This window comes from Platalea leucorodia (assembly GCF_965183815.1).
Source record: "Platalea leucorodia genome assembly, chromosome: 1".
Lineage (NCBI taxonomy): Eukaryota > Metazoa > Chordata > Aves > Pelecaniformes > Threskiornithidae > Platalea > Platalea leucorodia.
The window spans coordinates 132,949,873-132,968,087 of record NC_138823.1 but is presented as its reverse complement, the minus strand read 5'-3'; the positions used below and the strand labels follow the sequence as shown (position 1 = coordinate 132,968,087).

General features: G+C 40.3%; 1 protein-coding gene across 1 annotated transcript in view; it reads right to left on the bottom strand.

The window, feature by feature from the left end:
- IGF2BP3 (insulin like growth factor 2 mRNA binding protein 3) overlaps window positions 1–18,215 on the bottom strand; it is a 114,609-nt gene that overhangs the window by 41,000 nt on the left and 55,394 nt on the right. The window contains exons 4-5 of the mRNA XM_082336322.1: window positions 2,892–2,943; window positions 2,736–2,799 (exon numbers count right to left, since the gene is read on the bottom strand). Coding sequence (XP_082192448.1) covers window positions 2,736–2,799; window positions 2,892–2,943 — 116 coding nt within the window. The remainder of the gene's footprint in view (window positions 1–2,735; window positions 2,800–2,891; window positions 2,944–18,215) is intronic.

Here is an 18,215-nt window from a genome sequence, read left to right as displayed (position 1 = left end):
TCTGTCCAAGACTCGTTTCTCAAAAGGACTGCAGCATTCTTCACTGATTTTAGTTTCCAAGTTAATTTTGGATGCAGCCCTGTACCGAATATGCCACAACTGCAGTACCAGCCTAGAGAAAAAAAAAAAATTTGTCAACAACAATTAGACTTCAATTAGACTTGCAAGACAGAAGAAGGCTCAGTTTCCCAGCTGGGTGGAACCAAAAGTTTCGCTCAAAAGTAACATCCTCCAAGCAATGCATACCACACTTGTTTAGAACTGCTTATCGAAAGTATCTCCAGATTGTGCGTTACAGCACCTTCACCACACAGCATTGCTGGTACACACTCCAACAGGCCCAGCAATGCCATAGTCTATCCAGTGGGGAAGTAGCCAGCTTTGCATGTTTTGTCAGCCAGCACTATAGCTGTGAGGTTAGTATGTGTGTTGCAAAAAGTGCAGAAAAGACACAATTAGAACTGGGGACCCACTGTATGCGGCGTCATAGAAAACTTTGTCTCACAGTGTTTGCTCCAAAAGTCATGGCTAAGAGCATCATTTACCCTAAACAGCTAAATTTCAAAATACAAAGTTTGTTATCAGCTGCTGATTCTCAACGACTCTAAACAACTTCCAATAAAGTCAGTTCTTGTCACTCCTTGTACTGCACAGGCTGACCAAGACTGCCTTTTATCGGCTATCGGCACTTGTATACCACTCCCCCTCCACAGCCATTGCTGTCCACCGCAGCCAGTTCCAAGAAGCAAAGCTAGGTCATGTCTGGGAAAACCATTCAACTGAAACACCCACCACAGTCACTACAGAAAAGCCACACACGCACCAATCCTGTAGTGACTCTTCATTGCAATTCCTTGCTTTTTTCCTAGGAAAACCTCTATCCAGCCACTTCTCTTCGGAGTTTCTAAATGGCTGCAAGGTTGCATCCTGAACCCAGCCAATCTGAGCTAACGTTTTCTGAACAGAAAATGGACTCATCCCCTTCAAAAACCCTATGTCCATATCAAACCATTCACAAAAGCAAATCAAGGCTCCTCCACTTGCTCTACCTGTTCAAGGCAACCAAACTCTATGTCATCATTCAACCTGTGCTTCAGGTCCTCCTCCAACATTCATGCTGGACACTAATTCACCTGCTTCAAACTCAAGACCTTTTGAATTATTGTCATGTGATTTCTCATGCAAAACAATATTTTATCTCAGACACTTCTTCACAGTCTTGGCTTATCTTAGCATTTCCTCAGGATTGACCTTAAAATTTAACAAGTACAGTTTGAGGGGGGAGAAACTGTATGTCATTTTCAACTTCAGAAGGGAGTGCACAAGTCCAGGAACCCACATCACAGATGACAGACAGCTCAAAAATATGCATCATGCTTCTTTCCATGGTATTTTAGGTACTTCCTTCTTACATTTTTCAAAGAAGGAACTGGCACATGTAGCGTTAATTTTTAACGTTGCACTATAAGTTTCTTCAGAACTAGAAATTCAACATTTTTCTTAATTACTGAACAACAGAATTAAAAACAACATAAGAACCTGAAAAAGAACTTGTTAAACAACTCAGGTTTTGAGAAAAGTTGAGTAGTGAATTCAAGAAAAACATTGCTTCCTTCAGCTCCAGTGTACAAAGGAGACACCACCGACACAAGTTTCCCATCACATTTGTTTAGAATACACTAACAAGTAACCTAACACTTTGAAAGATTAAATACATGTGTTGCATTCTAGTTACACAGAAGTCATAATTACTTAATTATATGTACAAATATTATTTCATTTGTAATTTTGAATTAATGCATACCATAAGCATACTCTGCATCTTAACTGCTGATTTTAGTTAGCCACAAGGTGGCAGAAATTTCAAAGTTAAAATAAAAAGATCATTGTAGGCTATTCCATGGGTTTGGTTTTGTTTAACCTGCTATGGCTAGAAAGGTGAAAAAATATGTCACCAGATAAATGTTAAGGAACACACAAGTCCTTTTTCTAGCAGTGGTGGAAAAGCAAAATTAAACCTATAGCATAATATATATAATACAGATGTTTACAGGAAAAGGATATACAACCATTGATTAAGTAAAGCAAAGCATTGTATTTTTAAATTTTAATATCTAGATTAAAAGTTATCAATTACTGAAGATACAAACAAGCACAAAATACACTGCCTAAAGTTCAAAAAGTCCAAATAAATTATTTTAGGTATTCAGATTATGACCTGTTGTGTGTTTGGAAGCAGCAGCAAATTTTCTAATTTAAAAAAAAAAAAAAAAAAAAAAAAGGGAAAATCATAGCAAAGCAACAGAAACAAATAGGAAAAGTATGCAGGGGCTAACCAGAAGACAGACACAGAACAACCAACACTGTAAAAGGGCATCACAAAGCTTTTTCAAAACATTGTTAAAAATCATTAAGCAGTAACTCCCATCCTCTGTCATTGCCAAATCACTAACTTCCTGCCCTCCCCAGTCAAATAATTTTACCCAAATTTTCAATTTTCAGAATTATTAATTTATTTTTAACCAACGTGCAGGAAAAGTTGATGACAAAAAATAGCAAATTAAGGTAAAGCATAGAAGACTTGGCAAGGGGAAGACCAAGAGACTTGCTTAAAAGTTAATGCTTACATGATCATTTTATCGATAAATTAATTGGAAACAAAGTTGCATATACAATCACAACATGAATTCCAAAATGCAAGTTAGACGACAGTAACAAGTAAATAAGACACTTACTGTCGAGCCTGGTCCTTATTGCCATACGTTACATTTACAACTGCAGTCTCTGTGTCAGTGTTCACTAGAGAGGAAAATACAACGAAAAGTGTTTAAGTTCAGTGTGCACTCCCTTTCCACTACAAATTTAAAAGCGATTTGAGAATAGAGCCATACCTTGCTCACAGTTCTCCACTGTTCCATACTGAGCTAACAAACTATCCAGCACCTATCAAGAAGAAATGACAGATTTCAATTTCAAAACAGATTAACACACAAAAAAAAAAGGCCTGTAAAAACACTAAAATTTGTAATAGTTTTATCAGAACATACAGCACTCAAGACATCCATTCCAGTAAGGAACTATTTGGGGAAGAACAAGCACACATTGCTGTTTTTCTTTCTCACATCGGAAAATCTGCGTTTAAAACCTCACAAATGTGAAAATACACAACATAATTCCAAGAAATCATACTGCACTGTAAGTTCCAAACTTTGAAAATAAACCTCCAAGTCACCTGTTCTCAGTGGGCTAAAGCAGAGGCAGGAAGAATTAGAGAAGAGCAAATCTGGAATAAAAATCTTTCCACATATCCCAAGCACATGTATGTAACTTCGCCACTTCCCCCCTCAATACACTTAGGTCATACATAAAAAATGTTATTCTCTTACTTAGTAGGGGCTTGTCTACATAGAGAAGTTAATCAGAATAACCAGCACATCAAAAACTGTTCTGCAATTACTTTGACAGCTTTCCCCAAAGACCCATTCCAGAGGAAACACGTGCAACAGTATCTTCACAATTATTTGAAAGTCACAATTAATTTGTTATTTGGTAGAAAGCTAGAGAGGAACAGGTAAAAACGTATGACAAGGGGCAAAAGAAACCGGAATAAAGTAGTTTTATTTGGCATAATTTGTTTTATTCTAGTCAAATGGAGGATGAAGAAGGGGGAAGAAACAATGAGACTTTTTGGAAAAATCAAGGGATCAGAATATTCCAGTAAAAACATTAAATTACCCACAGTTGTATCACTTCCAGAAATCACATGGTATATACTTTATTTTCTTCCTGGTGAGAAATAATGTTCCAGAAAACAGTGACTGCAGCAGTAACTAGCACAGAACACAAGTACCTCATTGTGGTTTGTTGCATCCTAATGTTTTGTCTCAAGAATTAAAATGATGCTGGAAAAAGTCACAATTTACACCAAGAAGTGAAAAAGTAACCTTGCAATCTCTTCTGTGACCAAAGTGCCATTCTTCAGTTAGTCTTTTAAGGCTAAATGTCAGAATGAAAGGGAGGAAACTTTTGTGAACGGAAGGAAACAAGGAATCAAGGACAAAAGGAAAGCAGTAGGCATAAAAATGCATTTGTGCAACTTCTCGTTGCAGTACACTTCCACTTGCTATAACCAGCAACTGAGTGTGCACAAAACCCCAGTCCCTAAAAATGTAAAATTCAGAGTCTGCATCCTCATGAGATTAAGAATTCAAAATAATTCATTAATGTACCATATACTTTTACTACAATATAAAAGACATTAAGATAAATTGCAGTTTATATGCCCAAACTTAATAACAACTTACATCAGTATAATTTCCAATCTTTACCACCTATTAAAATTGAAATTGCATGCAGACATTTCCATTTCTGCAATACCAACCAGGTATTAAAAAGGTAAGGCACTGCTCATCAAGTTTGAGCAATGCATTACTACTATCTGCAGAATTTACTGGACCCTGTACGAGAAGGATGGGGAAGTTTTCTTGTCTATGAAAACAGAACAGTTGACAAGTTGCTAATTGTCCTCTCATCCTACAAGCAGAAATTAGCCTTATCCGAGAGTTTGTCTTTTCAATCCCCTAAAACAAACAAACAAACAAAAAAACACCAAAAAAGACAACCACACAAACTTTTTCTGCCACTCCTCAGATTTGACAATTTGAAACTAAGGAAAAGTTTACTCTGAAATTCGCTAAATATTACTGAAGCAGAGATGCTCCAGGGGATTAAAATAAGTTAAAAGTCTGTGGAAGATCCTTCTCAGACAATTGAAATGTTGGCATAGGCAAGTGGGAGAGTTGTGAGGTCTTGCAGGTCTGTCACCGTATTTCTGCGCAAGCCAGGAGTCACTGCATGAGATCAGAGGAGACCCTTGTACCGTAGATAGCTTCAATGGTAATTGTGCCTCCGCTGAAATCAACAGGTGAACAGAATCTCAGGTGGGGTCAGGGTTTTAAAACAAGGAAAGCAAAGCAAGTCCCTGGCTCAGAGACCCATTTTGAGATGTTTACTCAGAACAGGATACTGAAGAGCTCATAAGTCTGATAAAGCAATTTCTTTGTCCCTACAGCATGTCAACACCTGTGCTGCATTACACAGCAGACCATACTACAATGTGAGCTAACGTCTTTAGTTAGTTAAGACAATTTTTTTATTACATTTGAACTGTGCAGACCACCAGCTCATGCCCACCCTGGCCCAAAGCCACATCGCTTCAAAAATCACAGAATCTCATTTTCATCCTTAAACATACAGGAAAAGAGCAAAGCTGGAATACCAGAGGTACCACAAGACTTTACTGGATAATTAATCAATATTTTGTAAGCTATTTCCATATTAAATGTATATACTGGGCTAAGCATACCTTTACATGAAGACTCACTTATTAAAGTCACCAGGTTCACCAAGAAAAGGAATGCTTTAAAGCTGAATCCACACAGCTTTTTAAAGATACTACATTCTTTCTAAAAGCTACTACTTCCAGCATGTTTCTGATCAGCCATCAAAAACCTCTCAACACACTAGCCTTGCATCTGCTCCAATAAGCCTGAGAACCAAAAGGCTCCTTTTCTCTTAATGCTGAGGAATAGCCCAGGACAGCGCATTAAGCATCCCGCTCCTCTTCACCAGGAGTTCTCCACTTATGTTCCTCCTTAATCCTCTTCTGAGCTGTCTCAGTCAGACAGCATCCACCTGGGCTTTAATCCAAGTGATTTGAGTTCCCATGTTCTTAAAACAGTTGCTTTACCAAACAGATTTATGAGAAGTTTCCTTAAAGGGTTGGAGCTTTCTTTAACCAAAATGAGCAACAATCCTCTTGGGTCAAAGACACTTACTCTCCGCAGCACTGTCCTCAGTAGACACTTGTATTTTCATCACAGTCTCATGCAGGAAGGTTTTAAGTGTGATCAACACCACAGGGGTAACCTTTTAACCAGACTGTATTTAAAATGCACTAGTGAAAAAGTTTCGGCAGTGGTTGGGGTATATGTGTGTGTGTGTGAAGAGCAAGCTTCATGGGTGAGAACACTTTTAACCGAACCAGCTGATCCAGTTGGGCAAAGTCATTGCAACTGTATTCGAAGCCAGATCCTCTAGCGTAACTCACTTCCAAAACACAGAACTCAACTCCTGCATGTGTTTCTTGCTTCTTTACTGCAACAGCCAGTTTCTATTCACATCCTTCATTTTTTTCATATTTCTCTTCGCACTGTCTTTTCCCTCTCCCCAAAATTTTTTTCTCTCTAGCCCAAAGCCTCTAGTTCTGCTGCAAAACAAACATGTTTTGTTTAAGCTGCTCTTCCGTAACACTCTTCGTGTACAGCCTTGTTGGGCAATCAGAACAAAATTCAAAGCCAAGTTGGTGGTGCAGCAGCAATTCTGATGAGCAGCTGAAAAGAAAAGTTTATTTGTACAAATATTTAATCTAAGCTAGAAAAAAAGTCTTTCCTTTTCTTGGGCTCTCCTTCTAGCAGTTGTCTAAATTGGGTCTCCTGCTCTTGTTATAGCACAGATGTCTCTCTCACAAAAAGCTGCAGTCTTATACTGTGGACTTTCATTCATCAGGCTCTAAAAGCCAATTCTGACTTCATTATAAACAGCATTACCCTACACCAAGCCCCACAAATCGAGGCTGCTTTACAAGAAAAAAAAGAAACAAGGAAACGTTACTCTTCAGTAGAGCTGAGAGCTCGAAGCACACATTAAAATATCCCAGTTTTCATGCAGATTTCGCAGGTTTAGAAGTAGCACCTTTGAACAAACCAGAGCAGTTGTTTTCTGCACTTTCGGAACAGACTATTTCATACATGACATCTTATGGTGCTGTAGGATTTCTGTCCTACGCCATAAGCAAATTAGTTTCAAGACATCTGGTCCATAAGCACAGTTATCCATATTGTTTCTCTCTCACACACGCACTTAGCGATGGCAACTTCACCGTGGTGGCTGTAGAGCTTGAAGTTATTTTCTCCACTCGTGTAGAGCAAGTCCATTAGACCACCACCCTTGCTTCCATGACTCCTGTCATGTTGATTGGGAGTTAAAATTAGACAACACAACTGAAATCACAAATAACAGAGGCAGAAAGAGAGACAGAAGGATTAGGGTCATTCAGTAAAAGACCATGTGGGAATTTTGGGCTACAAAGACTTTGAGTGTTCCAGGTGATTTAATGAAAAGGGGCAGGGGGGAAGTCAGGCAACAGTATGAGGAAAGAGAAGAAGTTGTTAGCGCAAGTGGCTTTTTGATTTAAAAGAGGAGAGGTGGGGTGAAAGAAAAGAGCCAGGTAAGGAAAGGAGAGGGCAGGGGTGCCAAGCAATGCTGATATCACTCCAGATATCAAGCCTGGCTGAACCACTAATGCCATCTTCACACTTCAAGTACTGTGTTGGTATATTTAGGTCTATAAAAAAAAAATTCAATTCTCAATTAATTATATGAATGCAGCACAACTAGCCTGAGGTGACCCCCACCAGGCCCTGGTGTGCTAAAATTTGCAGTACAGCATGAACAGAGCTGGCATTTTGTGACTTCGAGGTGTGAAACAGGACCTCGACAGAGCCACCATTGCTCTTGCAGCCCCACCAGCTGCCAATGACTGACAATAGCAAAAAGGCTCTTCAAGGTACCTTCAGTTTGGCTTAATCTTTTTGTTGGTAAAAAGCGTATCCCCAACAAGGGGCCCAGCCAGCATGGATTTACAAGGGAAATTAAGCATGAAGAAGTGCCTAATAAATCCCTGAGGAAGCAGTCATTTTTGAAAGGTGTTGTTGGATAACGCTGCATCACCTGTGTGGAGACAGTGGTAGATGGGTGAGCTCAGCTCCAGGTCACCCAGCACACCTCCCAGCCTGGGCAGCCTGTCTGGACCACTGCCACCAGCCAGAGCCCAAACATGGCAACTTTGCCCATTTTCACCAAAAAGGTCAGAGCAGCTTGGACATGGAGTACCCAAACCAGCACGTGGTCTGCCGGGACAAAGTTATTCCTCCAAAACCTTGTGAAGGCATTTGAATAGGCAAAGCCAGTTTGCAATGGCTCAACACACTGCAGCATGTGGTGATGGTGTTTTTCATCTTGTAGGCCCTCCAATAGCCAGTTTACTGTCTCATGAAACCATGACCATAGTCTGGAAGAATCAGAAAAATAAGTCTGGAAGCTGCTGAAGTCATTGTTTGCACACACCAGAAAGGCAGCGCCTGAAAACAATAACTCTGGCTTATTTACCACATCCCATACAAACCCTGGAGTGAATTCTTCTCCTGGGAACTTACAGTTATATCCAAATGTTCAAAACTATTAATAAGTTTACCCTATAATACTATTCTGTTTAGGTGGCATTACCAGGGTTTTAAGAATGTAAAGCTGAGCCACAGAGAACAAAGCCAAAATTGTCAAAGGAACTACTAATTGAGTGACCAATTTAGACACCAAGGGCTTGATTTTCCACAGCACTCAGCACGGCTGTGTGTTCAAAGTGCAGCTTCAAAGCCACTTTCGGTAGCAAGGAGAGCACAGCACTTCAGCAAGAGAGACCTGAGACTCGTCACAAGACAAACTGAAGACAATGCACCCTTAGCAACTATTAGCAACTTCTGCTTAAATAGTTTGCAGAGCACCGGAGACCAGAACGTGCAGAATTCAATTTGCCATGGCAGCATTCGATTCCCCTAACCAAAGGGGTTTGTCTTTCTGAAGTCCTCGACTTGCGGCAAAATTAAGAAAGCGTCTGGCGAGTAACTGGGGCACAACTCTCACAAAGCAGTCATCTTCGTGCACACGCTGGACTTGTTAGTTGACAGCAGAGCCATTCTCTGGCCCAAGCCAATGTCCCTCCCTACAAGTGCTAAGAGCAAACGCTAGGTCCCTATTTACCTTGCTCTCATTATGGAACATCTGAAAGGCTCAATTAAAAAAAATAGAGAGGTAAGAGATGAGGTGGACTATTTCGACTTCAGTGTTTCAAATTAAGCAAAAGTTATAAAGCAACTGAAAACAGGTCTCAGGTAGAGCATCACATGCAACCATGACTACAGCTATTGTAACCAGCTCCACATACCACGTGTTTATAAGTATTTCCAGATAATACTGCTGGATCATTTAAATTTATATACTCACACACACCTATTTACATAAAATAAAAAGGTAACAGAAAGAGAGAGGACCAGATACCTTAAAACCACACTAGTATTCAAGAACAATATTCAAACGGACCTGCCTTAAATCTACTAAGTCAAAAATCACATAAAGTATAATTAGCATAATTTACCGATAGAAGAACCTTAGCTTCTAAAGAAAAAATTAAGAGGAATCCAACAATTGTAAGCAAGATGGTAAACCATTACAGATGAAGATCAGCATCAGAACTCCCTCTCCCTCCTTTTTTAAAATAAAAATTAATATGATGGAAAAACTCACTGAGAGAGTATTGTAATGAAGCTCTGAAAAGACAAGAAATTGCAAAAGAAACTTTTGGGCTACAAAGTTAGCCCAGGTACTGAATGCAGCAGGCAAAAAGTTCTTGTGTGCTTTCACGTTCCCACATTACACCCTAAGCTGGAAATAGTCTCTTGATGTGTGATAGGGAGAAAAGATTAGTGTGCATTACACTAAGGAGGCGTGGGATAAAAAAAAAAAATAGTATCAAGGCTGACAAATGGCATTAAATGGTCTCCAAGGTTAAAAAAAGTACTTGAGAACTGTTTAGAGAAAGGCAAAAAAACCTCCAAACCTTATTAGATGCATGGGTGGCCTCCTTCACAAAGAGATTAAAGGGAGCAGGATAATTCAGTTTGGAAAGGAGCAAGAGGGAATATGATACAGGTATTATGAAATAACGAATCATGTAGAGATGGCCAAATTGGCAGCTTCTATTCACCCTTCATCTAAATTAAATGAAAACAAGTTTGAAAACACAGAGAAATAAGTATTTATGCAACATTATCTGAATGCAATTAAGCACCACACAATATCTGCTACAATACTTTATTATCTCCCCTCTCCTCATGCTAAAGGCATAACTTCAAGAGCAGTTTCAGATAATGTCAGAGCTTATGAACCAGGTTAGCACTAATGCAAACACTCCTGATTTAGTACCCATCCTGATTTCCAGAAAATTAAAAAGCACCATCACACAGATCGGTCCTTAAAGGTAGCAACTGCTGTTTTGTGCAGCTAATCCCCATTCCCAGGATCTCCTCATGGCCACTGCTGGGGCCCCCTCCTCCTCCCCAGGCAGACGGGCTACCGGGACATTTCTGCAGCTCGGCATGAGGGAAGGATCACATGCCGGGCTGGCAGATGGGTGTTGTGAAACGTAGTGGGAAGCAGCAGCAACACTAGCTCGTGTTCATCTGCCTCCTCTCACATCGAGGCGGCCAGTTTAAGTGGAAACACTCTCTGCTGCTTCTACGATCTCATTTGCAGTTTGCCAAAGGGAAGAAAAAAAAAAAAAGCTATAAAAGCATTACTATCCAGTGAGCATCCATTGCCCAACTTTGATTAAATGATAGACTACACAAAAGCAAGGGAGCCAGCAAGTTTTAAAAGAATGTTTGGAAAATACACTGGGATAAAGGATGAATTTTCTGCTTTACTCGCAGCACTATATTGAAATACAATTGGTACTTTATTGGCAGTTTTGACACCTTCCCATGGAGGCATCCAGCACTGGTCTCTGTCAGGATGACTGTTGCTCAGCCCCCCAGTGCAAGTGGCAATGAAACGGTTACGTTTTTCCTTTCCCCCTCAACCTTTCAGTCCTCCCAATTTCGTTAACTCTATATCATTATGAAAAATGTGTTATTTTTAATTGGAAGATTTATCAGGGAGAATTTTATTTCCCCTATACACTTTACTCTTTTCTCTGGGTGTGTGCACATGTGTGTGTGAAGAAGACACTTTGAAAGCTATTTTCTGTAACTATTAAGTCTTGATGCCACTTCATTACTGCTCTACAAGGCTCATGCTAGTCTGATATTTTTAGTTTCAGCATAATAATAGTTTATTCACTTAAAAAAAAAGCCTTCTGTAAAGTTGGAAACCTGCAACTATAACAGAAATTTGTCAGACTAAAAATCAATTTTTGAATCATCTTTTGGAGCCGATCAACAATTACAAGTTCCAAGAAATTTCCCAAAAAGAGCACAGGGATAATTTCATGAAGAGGCCACGCTTATGAAAAATATTCCTTCTGGTACAGGTATGCTGGCACATTGTAGAAACAGAGCCAAGTCAGTGCTTGATACCAGGGAAATCTTTCCTGGAAGATTGTCCCATATTCTAACATTAAGCATTTCCTCTAGGATCTGCTTATAACTGTCTAAAGACAATAGAGGGAATCCATAGAGGAAAATCCTGGAAAATGGATTTAGTTCACAGATTAGTGCTGATAAAAATAAAGTAAATTAGGACTCAGATGGAGATCACATCTGAGATGTTCCCTCTATTATGCACAAAACTCAGGATGACAAGCTTTCAGGAAAAAGATAAGTCCTTAACAACCATTTCACGAATATCTTGGATCTCTTTATAACCAGGAAAAACTATAAAAAAATTGAAGCATTTTACTTGAGTTATATTTACAGGATTCCTCTTCCCCCTTTTTAAATTGGTCATCCATAAAATGCATGACATGCCTTTGGCTTCCCAGCAGTCCTACTAAGGAACAGCACTGCTGTGGAGCAGACATTTAAGAGAAGGTTTGGCCTCTAAATGACAAGTCTCTGAAATACAAGAGACTACTGAAGGGAGGGAATTATTGTGTGCGTTTAGAGGCTTATAGACACAGGGGCCAACTTGCTGGATATTCTCATAGAAAACTTTCCCTCGAGTTGTCAGTGCATGTCACCTACCTCACCTCCCTAGTTATTTTGCTGGCATGGCAAAACTCCTGTACCTGAGTGCAGATCATCAGTAGCAGTCTCATAACACGAGGCAGCTCAGTCACTTGAGTACTTGTAACAGCTACACCTGAAATTGCTAAAGTCATCCTAACAACTGGAGAAGACAGGTTTTTCTTAACCCACCTCTCCTGTTTTGTATCACTATTTTCAGGGAGAGGGGAGGAAAGGGGACTACCCTATCTAGTCCCTGCTGTGGGGACTAGGCACTGAAAGACGTAGAGGAGGTTGGAGCAGGACTCAAGAATTCAAGCCTAGAGTCAGACGAAAATACAAGTTATATACACTTTACAGCAAGAAGGAGAGATCTTGGTAGAGCAAGAACAGCACCTTCCAGAATTTGAATTACTTTGAGCTGCAGAATCTCATTCAAATAATATCTACAGTAAAGGTCTCTACAGTGCTAACGCAGAGATGAGACCTTTGCAAACAACAACAATTAAGTGCTGTCAAAGCCTTCAAGTTGCAGAAACATGAACCTTGGAGCAAAGGGGAACCACAGGATTTTTGGGTGTAGAAAATTTCTGTGCTAGAACACATTAACTAGCAGCTACCTAATCAATCATTCAGACAGTCATAAAAGTATACATATTTAAAACACTCAAAACCAAGTTATTAAAAAACCTTAAATGTTAAAGAGATATTATTGTGAAATTCTATTAAACACACATTTACCAAGATCTATGAGATTTCCAAGTCTAGCTTAAAGGATCCCAGTATTATGGCCAACTCATGCACTAATCTGAAAGGTATGGGTTAAGAGGATGTTTACAAAAAACCCACTAACTTTTGAATGCGATTATCTAAACTAGAAATTAAGATTGCAAGACATGCACTATGCTAATACCATTTGACCTATATATACCCAAACAAAACAATTCAGAGTGTGAATGCTGAGTGCTAGCTGACAGCTTTCAGGCTATAAATCACTTTTAAGTGTCAATTTTGAAGGAGCAATCGAATGACAAGTAAGAAGACTGGAACAATTCAAGGAGAATGGTCATAGTTAAATGAGTTAACTGCACCTAACACGGTTCAAGAGTGATGCTTCCATCTACTTGCATTCAGAGCCTTCTACGCAGAGAGGTGGAAGAGTTTTCTGTTCCCAGCCTTGCAGGATGTATTCAGTCACCAGCAAGCTCTCGACTCTGAAGTTTATTATACAGGCTCATTATTAATAAAATTTGAATATGTTTTCTCTCCTTACAAAGGGAAAACAAAAGAGATGCAATCACGAAGGAGGCAAGTTTACACCATTCCACTCGCTTTGCAGTAATTAATACTCTAATTGCACAGCCCTGAAAAATGAAATACCCTTATTCCTCACAAGCACTGGAATTCATAGAGGAAAAAGGGACTACCAACTAACTAACATGGATGATATGGTTTGGGGTTGTTTGTTGTTCTTTTAGTCAACGAGAATTGCTTGCCTAGAACATATAGTTAAACCACCTGCTATTCCTCAGGCCTACTTACAAAAAGCACAAGAAATCAAATACAACGCAGCGGAGTTCTTCTCTATTCTTACTGGCTCTGATGGCCCCACAAGAAAGTTTAGACCTAAGTCTCTGCCTTGTATTTTATAGCCAAGTTTTCAATTCAACTAAATATCAGCTCTGCCCAAGACATCAGGCTTTAGCAGCTAAAAAAGCCATTAAAGCCATCCTTTGCAAAAAAGTCACCCTTGTGCAAGCATCTGAGCAGGTTGGTTATACCAGGTGCTAGACTGATACACTTTGTTTAAAAAAAAAAAAAAAAAAACAACCAAACAAAAAAAACTAAACCACTGTTATTTTGCAGAAACCTGGACACTCGATTCTGATGCAACTTTTCTTATGCTCCAAAACAGGCACCACACATATTCAGATAAGTGACTCCAGTCCTGTTTTGCTGCTGCTCCATAAGTAGCTCCACAAGCTATCCTCCACTAAAAGTACTTTAACTCTCTACAGCAATATTCCCCTGAACATGAATCAGAAACATCTGTAGTAGTAATAAATTAAGAATAAAGGTGAACAATAATGCAGGGCACCGAGTTGTATGCCATTTACCAGTTTCACATTTACTATACAATAAACTACCTTCTCTTGTCAAAACAACTCGTTCTCTTTAAAAAGCTTAAAATTTAAATTTTTTGACATTTAAAAAGCCAGCACTGTTTAAAATAAGGGAAGTGGGAGTGTAAATCCCCAGTATATGCCTGTACACTTCATTCTGATTTTTCACTGATTCATAGCGAAATGCTCAGTCCAACAGAAGGGGAACTAGATTTTTAGGCATAGAGGGAAAGAGTGCTTCAGTGCTTTGCTATTGACATGAGAAGAAAGAGGAGGCGGTGTAAGAGGAACTAAGAAATCTTGGTTATTCGCCTGCTGAATATTTAGGGAGCCACAGCTCTTAAATCCCTGCTCATGGCATCTGGATGAGGAAAAAAAACGTGCTATTCAGAGCTGAGCATAACAAGAAGATACAGAGAGCAGTAGTAGAGGACTGCTAGAACAGTAGAAAAATTGATTTCAAACCATTAGCAGTGCACACCTCTTGCATTAAACAGCAGCTGTGCAAAACAAAAGCAGCAACAAGCCAGGGCAGCCCATGCCTCAAAAAGCTTACAAGGTGTAGGCAATGGGTGCAACAGATACATAGGGAAGTATTGGGGCAGGGGGGAGGCATGGAAACATCCACCTGATCTTTTGGTTGAAATTCAGAGTTGTCCTCAGCCAGCCTGTCCTGCTCCAAAAGTGTGGAGCTGGCTCTCCTTACTGCCTGGCCATAGAAATGAAGAATAAGCAGCCTGAATGCTGAAGGAAACATAGCCTGGCTGAGAGGCCAGGGAGGTTACGGCAGCAACCCAAGGACCGAGGACCAAGCCCGGCCACTGCTTGGGCTTCTGGAGATAGAGGTGAAGAGCGAGGCAGGAGCATCCAGGAGAGATTTCACAAGGAACTGGATCTACGCCGTGTAGGAAAGGACACAGGGGAAGCGACCAGCTACTGTGGTGCTTCTAAAAATGAGGGGCATTATGAAAGAAAGCTCTCCAAAAATCTGGACAACAGAGTTTAGGGACAAGGTGCATCACAACCAGGGACCAGATAGGAAGGTCAGGATCCCAGGTCAGGGACCATGCAAGAGCAACTTCTGGGTATAGGAATGTAGGATGAATGTAAACAAGAGAGGTGGAGATGAGCAGTAGCAGAAGCCTCAGAAATCAACTAATACACACTCTTATAACCACATACCATCACACATACACACCAACGCTCGGTTTCAGGGAGATGGAAACAGCTTAGCATGCAGAAGCAGCCACGTACAAGAAGCCTTGAAGCTGGAAAGCATGAGACACAAAACACTGATGACATGATTTTCATCACCCAGATACTCAAAAAGAGGGAAAAAAAATTTAAAAAAGTCAGAAGCATGACAGATGAGACCCTCTAACAAGGCATGGCAGAGCTGTGCTCAGCACAGAGATACTCCAAGATGCTCTTCAGACAAGGGTCGACTGAATAAAGATGGGCCCATTGCGCATGTTCTACTATAAAGACAGGTTCTTAAATTATGCATAACCACCACAAGACACAGAGCACGGCATCCCAGAGGAGATGAGAAATATTTAAAATGCCAAGAAAACAAACACGAAAACTCAAACCACCCTCTCCCCCCGTGAAGCTAGAAGCAAGCTTCCCAATAAGCAATGAGAACATGTCAGCAACTCTAAATAAAATATGGACACTGAGCATGAAGAACAGGCATTTGCACCAGCACAGCTCCTGGAAGCACTACAAACAGCACCTTTCTGCAGACTTACTGCTCCTAAGTGCAAGGCAGGAAGAGAAACCGAGGACATCTCATTTCCAGATGCTCTTTTTATTTTAAAAGAGAAAGTCCCACTGCTTTAGGAACCTTTTACCAACATTTTTTGGACCTTTTACCAACATTTTTTTTAAGGTCTTTGACTTTAAGTGGATTTGAGAGGTTCAGATTAAGAGACTGCCATATTGTCCCCTCCAGGACATCACAACGTCCCTGGCAGCAGGGACGACAACACTAGAAGAGCTGCTGCCAGCCCTGGAGGCTGAGTTAGAAACCTGAACACCCTTTGCTAGAATTTAAAGTCTAAACACTCTGTACCACCCCAAAAATACATGCAAGCGTTTGGCCATTCTTCCACACCGCAACAGTAAAATCACTTTTCCCTCTGCTTACCCAAGAGAATGCTTAACTTTCAAGCTAGCATAAATAGTAAGCTCAGCTATGGCAGAGAAAAAACAAAGTATGGGATGGGGTAACATGGCAGAGTGTGCTACAGCAGCCTGTGGAAAGCAATACCCCTATGAGGTCTGGCAGCAGATCAAGGGCAGTCACTTCAGTTGCTTTTCAGATTATATAGCTTTGTGAAATTATTTTGGTAATATTCAGCCTTCTAAAAACCTCTCTATGGAAAGCGGTCTTTCCTAGTCCCTTATTGTTGAGCTCTTACCCACCAGTGCACAATGTGCTACTGTAGTTGTGCTGGCTACCATGCCAGCAGCACAGTAGTGGTACATGCTGTTGAACCAATGAGACCAGCCCAGAACATGAGGAATGCCTCCCTTTCCAGCCTCCTCTTTAATTTTAGCGCGCGCATGGCTCTGCTGCCAGGGCAGGCCATGCCAGGCTGATATTTGATTTGTAAACAGACACTCCAACATGTTCATCTTAGCTGCAGGCTCCAAGTTATCTGCTGCTACTCCCAACCGGCATGCGGGAAGACTTCTGCATGTAACCTTATCCACAGTAGTGAGCTTTCACAAGAAAAAGGCAGATAGTTAAATATAATTTTGATGATGATATTAGCTTTTCCTAGAAGTGTTGGGGGTAAGCAGGCCAGACATTCCCTTTGTCACCCTCCAGCCCAGGTTCTGGGGGGTTCAGGAACAAAAGCACAATTAAGGCAGACACGCTTTGCCTCTGCACACTACAACATGCACAGGGTGTGTCCTCTATGTTTAATAAAGGCTCTCATGCTTTCCAATACAATAAAGGAATCGCCCCAGGGTTAACGCTCTGAAAATACGAATAGATGGTGACAAGGAGACATAGCAGCTTCGTTCCTTGTATTGTCTCCCACCAATACAACACAGGACGTCTCTTAACCTGGGTCAGCAGTGGCTATCACAGAGCAGCTCCTGAAGTGCACACCAGGCATTATCACAGATAAATTTAACTTCTAAAAATTAGCTTGGGCCCTTGTTTTTCTGGCAGCCATTTGAATACAGTCTTTGATATCCAATTTCAGTCAATTGGAGTCTTCTGAGGTTAAACTTATAAAAAGGGTTCATTTTATGTTCATTTCTGTGTGCTCAGAGACAAACAGATTTCACTTTCAGTTTGCCTGGGTTTTTTTTTCTTGCCCCTTTCAGAAGAATCATCACAGGAATGGACACACAGAGAAATGGCAGCAACCTATTTCTAGATGGGAAAAAGACCAGCCTTCTGGTGACTGATGGACCAACTGCTCCACTCTGTCAATCATTCCATCATTCCCTTGAACTCACCTCAATACTAAACTGAAGTGCCTTTTTTTTTTTTTTGTCTATGTTTGTTTATTTTCTTTCTGTGAGCCTTGCCTAAAACTTAAGGACACAAGCTTTTTCCTCAGTACATTTACTAGAATAACAGGAGAGAGTACTTGCAGGGAGCTAATATGAGATAACCAATCAATTGCAAGCAGCTCAAAGGTAGCAATGGGCTTTCTGGCAGAGGGAAGGAAAAAAAAAAATCAGAAATCACTCACCCCTCTCCTCTCCCTCATCCTCCCCTTTATTTTTTTTTGTAAATAAAAAAGCAAAGTTAGCTTGTAAGTCTGGGGTTTTTTTTCATTATCTAGCTAGAAAAGACATGAAGAAATGCTCACATGCCACTGATAGAGAACTCGAGTCTCTGAAGAATGATGCCTGTATGAGATTATGTTCCTCACTGTTTTGGCTGCATTAAAACTACCATTAAAATCTTCAGTGCTTCTTCAGACAAGAAATCAGGAAACAATAACTCAAGAGATCTCTGTCCAAATTCTGGAGAAAGGAAGCCTGATTTATCTACACTTTGACTACACATTACATAAATAATCAGTCCTTAATTTTAAAAAAGCCAACAAATAAGCATTACCCACTTCCTCTCATCTGCTTCTTGTTAAGGTGCAGGCACCAATGCCTTCAGCTGGATTTTCATCACAAGAGAAATGTTAAAAGCAAGCTTTAACAAGAAGAGTATGATAGTGGGTTTGCTTACCTCCAGTTGTACCATGTGAGAATGAAAACAGAAATACTTCAC